The sequence below is a fragment of the Monopterus albus genome, unplaced genomic scaffold (genome assembly GCF_001952655.1).
Source record: "Monopterus albus unplaced genomic scaffold, M_albus_1.0 scaffold322.1, whole genome shotgun sequence".
In the NCBI taxonomy this organism is placed as follows: domain Eukaryota; kingdom Metazoa; phylum Chordata; class Actinopteri; order Synbranchiformes; family Synbranchidae; genus Monopterus; species Monopterus albus.
In genome coordinates, this window is record NW_018128202.1 from 398,060 (window position 1) to 404,868 (window position 6,809).

At 40.2% G+C, this 6,809-nt stretch overlaps 1 protein-coding gene across 1 annotated transcript in view; it reads right to left on the bottom strand.

The window, feature by feature from the left end:
- The window catches only part of uba6 (ubiquitin like modifier activating enzyme 6), an 11,615-nt gene extending 5,284 nt beyond the window's left edge, over positions 1–6,331 (bottom strand). The window contains exons 1-23 of the mRNA XM_020624215.1: positions 6,125–6,331; positions 5,730–5,802; positions 5,446–5,540; positions 5,302–5,330; positions 5,071–5,165; positions 4,799–4,910; positions 4,354–4,434; positions 4,113–4,235; positions 3,796–3,919; positions 3,365–3,468; positions 3,179–3,241; positions 2,709–2,785; positions 2,485–2,551; positions 2,220–2,363; positions 1,855–2,001; positions 1,689–1,769; positions 1,507–1,584; positions 1,204–1,385; positions 875–980; positions 664–753; positions 471–551; positions 222–350; positions 1–23 (exon numbers count right to left, since the gene is read on the bottom strand). The exon at positions 1–23 is cut by the window's left edge and continues 26 nt beyond it. Coding sequence (XP_020479871.1) covers positions 1–23; positions 222–350; positions 471–551; positions 664–753; positions 875–980; positions 1,204–1,385; positions 1,507–1,584; positions 1,689–1,769; positions 1,855–2,001; positions 2,220–2,363; positions 2,485–2,551; positions 2,709–2,785; positions 3,179–3,241; positions 3,365–3,468; positions 3,796–3,919; positions 4,113–4,235; positions 4,354–4,434; positions 4,799–4,910; positions 5,071–5,165; positions 5,302–5,330; positions 5,446–5,540; positions 5,730–5,802; positions 6,125–6,146 — 2,126 coding nt within the window. The 5' untranslated portion in view covers positions 6,147–6,331. The remainder of the gene's footprint in view (positions 24–221; positions 351–470; positions 552–663; positions 754–874; positions 981–1,203; positions 1,386–1,506; positions 1,585–1,688; positions 1,770–1,854; positions 2,002–2,219; positions 2,364–2,484; positions 2,552–2,708; positions 2,786–3,178; positions 3,242–3,364; positions 3,469–3,795; positions 3,920–4,112; positions 4,236–4,353; positions 4,435–4,798; positions 4,911–5,070; positions 5,166–5,301; positions 5,331–5,445; positions 5,541–5,729; positions 5,803–6,124) is intronic.
- Between the last annotated feature and the right edge of the window lie 478 nt (positions 6,332–6,809).

Sequence of the window (6,809 nt, forward strand, 5' to 3'; positions counted from 1 at the left end):
AAAGAGTGCAACAGCTGTAGGGCCTACATAAAAACAACATCAGTAAGATCAAGATCAAAGATTTTTGTTGTCAATTCACTATATGTGCAGGACATACAGAAAAATCTAAATACTGTCTCTCTCTCACAACAATGCATGTCAGGTTGTGGAACATACACCAACACCTATATACATAAAATCTCTTTAGTATGAACATGTATTTTCAGTTCGAGACCGATTACCTTTCTCTTGAAATACTTTTCAAATTTCAGCCGAGCAATAGCGATGCATTGTTCCCAGTGGCTTGGCCGTCTGCTTAGCAGTTTAATGACCTGAAATGACCCCTCCAGACTCTCCCCCGCCTGCATCCTCTGGAAACACATAAACAAAACCGTGTTTCAATGAATGAAATACCATATTAATGGCATATATTAATGCAAATGTTATGTTTAACAAATTTGGAAATAAACACCTGACATACAAAGTCTTACCTGTAGTACCACTTCAGCTGAGGAGTAGGTCTGCCAGAATGAGTTGTACATGGAGGGCTTGTGGACAAACGCGTTCTCAAACTAGACACACCCAAGGAAATTAAAATTAGGCCACTACACCAACAGATTCTTTCTAAATGAAAAATTATCAATCACAATATGAAAAAGGAATTCTAATAGATATAATCAAGACCTTGTCCCTGGCCCACTGGATGATGTGCTCGATAACAGAAGGGAAAGACTTGAGAGTGCAGAATGGGATTTCCTCCTCTGGGGGGTCTCTCTGGAAATGAAAAGGGGAAGATTATGTAGAGGCACAGCACTTAAAGTAAAGTCCGTTCCTATGAAGTGAAAACATGAACCAAATAAGTACAAAAAAAAAAAAAAACATGCAAAATACTCACATGACTATTATAGGACTCTGTCAAATTTGGCACAATAACCTCTGTGTGTCCTTTAGTTCCCATAGTGCCAGAGTCCAGAAGAGGTCTCTGATTGGATACACAGCGGCTAAAAAAATAAAAATGCATGCAGAAACCCATTATAATCAGTACTTGGCTTAATCAAGAAAGTCCTATCTTCATGGCTTAAGCATGCTTTCTTTAGATTTTATAATGAGGTGTGGGTCCAGTCACTGAAAAATCAAATTAGGGCCACTGTTCAGGGAAACTAGTTAAAATCACCTGTATATTTTAGAAAACATCACTTGTATCACTTTAATATTTGCACCAACCTGTCTACATATCTCCGTGCCTCCACATTGTCCAGTGCAGTGACCACTAATTTCAGGCTGGAGTAGAAGGAGTCACTGTAGATGCTCTCAGTAGCCGGACACACCTTGTTGAGGTGAGCTTCCACATGCAGGTCTGGGTTGATACTGTGAGTGACTTCTGCTGCTGTGGTACTCTTCGGTTTCTAAGACAGAAAAAAAAAAGAATGGGTGTGAGTGTGTGTGTATACTCTGGGTGTGCTGATTGTGAGTCAAGTCATTTAATATTTAGCATAAGAGAAGAAAAGGAAGAGGACATCTATTAACCTGTATATGATGTGATCTGAAGAGAAACTGCCTGTTGAGATTGGACTTTTCTATAAGGTCTGGGTCTGTGATGCACACCTGAGGATTGAGTAAATTCATATCACAGAGATGAAATATGCTGAAATACACAAAGAAATGCAGTAAGACACAGGAGATAAAACAAGAAGGAAATGAGTACTCACCTCTCCTGAACACTTGGCCAATCCAACCCCAAGCAGGGCAAAGTTTTTTAGCATCTCGCAGCCTATGGCACCACAACCAACCTGGAAGAGAAAACTGATGCATTTGACATAATCTTCAACATAATTTAATATAAAAGACACCTTCAGCATGCTAAGAAAACCTTACCATGAAGACCCTGAGCTTGTGCAGTTCAACACACATCGATTCACCAATGCAAGCTCGTAATCCATCATACCGATCGCCCCTGGGAGAAAACTCCTCTGCAGAAAGACACTGAAGTGGCCTGACAACTTCAGTGGCATCAAGGTAAAACTAAACACAAGAGAAACAGAAAAAGAGATGAAATTAACTGTTAAAAGGAAAACAGGGAAAAAAAGATGCAAAAATTCTAAACAAAATGCATCCAAAGCTATGCAAGGCAAGAGTATTGCTGTGTTACAATATAAAAGAAGTAGACTAAGCTGTTGAAATATCAGCTGCACCTACTTGCTTCTTTAAATGGGGTTCATAGTTAAAATTTAGAAACCTACCCATTGCTGCAGTGGTGCAAACTTCCCTGTGAGGGCTTTAAGAGCTTCCTGGCTGGCTAGACCTCCTACAGCTGCTGCTAATGGTGGTAGAGTTCCCCTTGCTGTCCTTGACAAGCAGCGCACCAACTCAGTATTTACAGGGGCCTGGGAGTAAACAAGAAAGAAGTGTTAGGGTAACCATGTGCATGCGGTTATCTTGCCATAGAGGATGTGCATGTATCTCTCCAAGTTTAAGAGAATGAAAGCAAGAGGCATAAAAACTCACTTTGTTCATGAGAGTTGCATTCACTTCCTCAGTTAGCGTCAATAAAACCTCAGCATCCTGTAAACACCTGATGGCATCAAAGTAAAACAGCTTGCAACTAAATGTGACACTAATACAACACTTTAAAAACTAAAGCCAGGACAAATGCTCTACCCAGTACTGTCACAGTACAGAAAGCAGAACAGCACATTCAGTCTTAGAAAGGAGAGAAATATTTTGGTTACCCAGTGTTGGGAAGTCGACTGTGTTGCTCCTGGAAGATGTCTAGTGCCAACATGGCTGCATGGATCTGTAGTGGAGCCTGAGGGGTAGATTTAAAATGGGACTGTGAGGAAACTGCTTGGTTTGACTTAGACAAAATAGCAATGCTTGATAATCTTTTTCAGAAAGCAGGTTATCACAAACTGTACTACTTGTAAATATGCTGTGAGCTCATTGCTTCTATGGAGGAGTGAAGATATGATGCTCCATTATTTCAGAGAGCTGACTGGTTAGTAGGTGTTGAGCCAATGCAAACTTAATCTGCTCTGGAATAGGTTATGCTTCACACTGTAGTTTATCCTTTTTGGTGATGTACTTTGGTTAAATGAGCCAGCTTTGCTGTAGAATTGTGTTAAGCCCAAAGTCAGCTTGCTGACTGGCCCATTAATGCTCCTTTGTGATTCAGTTCCCAGGAACAGCTTCATGCACTTACCTCTGGTTTACTCAAGTCTGGAGTCTGGACCTGAGGATCACACATCTGTCTCTCCATTGTCTCCTGAAATGCATAAGTGTAAGGGCGTGCACACACAAACAATTTTTTCACTTGTAAATGTATGTTAGATTTTTTCTTAATTTGTAATATAGTGTATGTAGCCGATATGACATCTAATTAACTTACAAAGCTATATGTCTTAGGGGATTTCACCAGGACAAAGAACCCTCCATGTGCATATGGTTGTAGTTGGGATGTATCTCCTATTTCAAAACTATGAGGGGAAATGACTAATACCACACACATTCAAACAAAACACATGCACACGCACACATATACACAAAAGGACAAACATTGCTTAGATTACTTCACTATTATGTGACCTCATACAGAAAACATGTCACTAAGTCAGGTCTTGGAATAGTCCAAACAGACAAAAGTATGTTATGAAAAGGGTATTTGTTTTGCTTAAATATTATCAGCAACCATCTTCTAAATGTCATTAACATCTGCAATTATTTAGGTTATGCAGTTACAATAAACAGAGTATAGGCTCAGTGAAAACCTTTACTGCACTGAAACCACTGCCTGCAACACAGACATACAAAAGACAATACCTGAAACTTGTCGTGCAGTGCCGTTGAGTTCGACCATGCCATTGACCTCTCTGAAAACAACACTCTGGCCTGTCTGTAAACCATGGGGTTGGTTGTCCATGCAGGTTACTACCCCTGGATTGTCCTGAAGAATCAAAATTCAAAAGAAATATTTAGAGTAAACATATAGTCTTTATGAAATCATAAAGTTGTTGCTTTATTTCCAAAGAAGAAATTATGATACTATTATTATGATCACAGATCAAAATGTATGTAATTCTTCCAATGCACAGAAACACAGTGGCCACCAGCACAATTTATGCGACCTAGAAGAGTACCTGAGTGATACTTTGGATGAAAATCTCCTTGGGCTCCTCTCCTGTGGGATCAGAAACCTCGAACTCGTCTCCAAAATCACAAAACACCCGCACACAGATGCCATATGCATCACAGCCAATGAACTGACAAGGACACAGAGCAGCACATTTTAGTTAATACACAGGGAAAAGGTTTGGTTAATATTTGACTGTCTGTGCAATGCTCTGCAATGTGCAACCACTACAGTGACAATAGCCTTACTCTTATGGGGGGCTGTTGTGAGTGGCAGAACTCATTTACTCTCTTCTGTAAACTCAGTCTGGCTTCAGTCAGAACCACACACTGCAGAAGAGATAGCAGACCACACAGAAACTCGATTTTACCTGCAGTCTGTAGCAGACTCCAGGGCAGAAAACAGTGTGTTTGATTTTCATTCTACAATCAAGCAAAGAGGAGCCAGTTTCTCAGCTGCTCCATAATGAACAGGTAAACAGAGAAAACCCATGGATGGGTAAGTGACTACAGATACATAATCTTGGAAGGTTTTATCAATTCCAAATAGTTTGTCAGTTACAACCTTTCATACCCATAATACGACACAACATTAATGTCACAAGAAGAATTGCAAAAAACTATTTTATTAAGACACTAAGAGCAACCAATCCAAAATTTCCCACAACCCAGACTCTGAAATAAAAGGCCTTACCTGATACTTCCTGAGAAAACTGAGATCAGTATTGTCGTCCAGAGCAGAGGAAGACATGTCAACATGAACATAAGGGTTCAACTCTGCAACGTAAGGGCACACCGCCTCCACCCTGAGGATGAACAAGAATGTGTAAACAACCTATCACAAAGCAGAGATAGAAGAGTTTGTCTGTGTGGAAAAAAATACTGATAGGTGAGTGTATGATCTCTTAGACAGTGAGGGAAAGTCAAATGTTAAAGAAAACAGTCCAGCTTTGTGGTGTGTATTACCTCTTCCTCTGGCTCAGTACATCCTCTTTGCGGATAAAGAAGTTGGAGCCTAGATCCCAGGTCTGACATTTCTTTGTGTCATGGAGGGTGACTGCCTGTAAATAAACAGACCATACATGTGCACAGAGACTGTCGCTGAGAAACTGGGAGGATCAGTTTTCAAGACACTCCTGACAAAAACATTATATCCCAATAAGATGTTAAACAGTTATATTTAGTGAGAGTGCATACCTTCACACCAGCCAGGACAATATTCTTTGCTGTGACAAAGAAGTCAAATAGCTTATTATCAAATCAGAGTTGACAATGCAGATCATATGAAAACTATGGCAACAGTCTTATGGTGCTGTAGTACAAGACTGACTTTTAGCTTACCTATCTCTATTCCCAGTCCTCCCATTCCACTGAGAAAAACAGAGGACTGGGCCATCTGGTGCATAGCACTGTCTCCCAGCACATATCGCTGGCGGCTGGAGAAGGAGAAAGGGGGGGAATTAGCAAGTGTGAGGGAACGTGCCAGAGAGTTGAAGAAGAGAAAGTGTACAGCACCAAGTGCACTAACTGCAGTATTAGGACAACAGTGCAATTTCCTCTCTTCGCGGTCATGTAACGCTATCTGCAATTCTAGTGAATTAATCTGGTACAAAAGGTAGACTTGCCTGTAAAGAGAATCGTCAATCTCCATCGAGTCTGCAGCCATGCTGGGAGGGGGAGAGGGGGGGATTCTGCTATCTGTGGAACATATTGGACATATAAAAGCACAGAAAATGACTACCAAAGCTATAAAACGTTTTTGTGTTAGCGGTAATGATCTAAACCAACGCCCCGCTGTTAGCTAAACGGCTAAATAACTGCCCATGCTAGCTAACTATACTTGTCAAGTGTTGCTGACTTGACAACGGCCAGAGATGCTACAAGGTAAAGAGGCTGTCTTGAACTAATAAAATCTTCTAACAGTCAACGATTATAGCAGTTAGCTGCCATAGTATAGCTGGTTGTAGATGTGAACCTGCTGAAGAAAGCTTAGCTGCTACAGCTAGCTGGCATTACGTACCGGTGGCGAGGGCACTTGTCATAAACTAATCAAAAGTGATGACACATACGTTAGGCTACAAATAACTCCACAAAGTAGGCAGCTATTTTAGATATTATCATTCTACAAAGCAATATGAAAAATTCACTGTTAATATTGTTAAAAAGAGACAAATAAACATACGTCGCCACCTGTCAATAAGCAGGACGAGCTGTAGCGAATGAATGGCTGTGACTGGTTAAAAACTTGGAGTGATTCCGGGTTACTATAGTCACATGACCGAGGTCATCCAGTAGTTTCACACTACTGTTCAGGACTACATTTATGTTATTTAAATTAGGCTATGTTTGTTTTTTGGGTTTTTTTTTTTTTTTTTTTGTAAATGTTATGTCAGGTCCTTCTGGGCTGAATTAACGGCTTTTCTATGCACACTTCTTGTTAAAAGTTCAGAATATAACAATTTTCATAAGTTCACTCATCTGTCCCAGACATAAATGACCTGTAAGGGCATTGTTGTATGTTCAAGGAAAGACAAAAGAGAAAATGGGTGGGGATGTCAAATATTTGTTACAGTGTACATTTTCTTATGAGTTTTGATAATGCAGTATAAACATTTTCTCAATTTGAAGCTTTAGTTCTTCATTTGATATGAAGACATTACAGCGATGGCTGGAGAGAGAGGAGAGGTGAGATACTCAGAGCATCA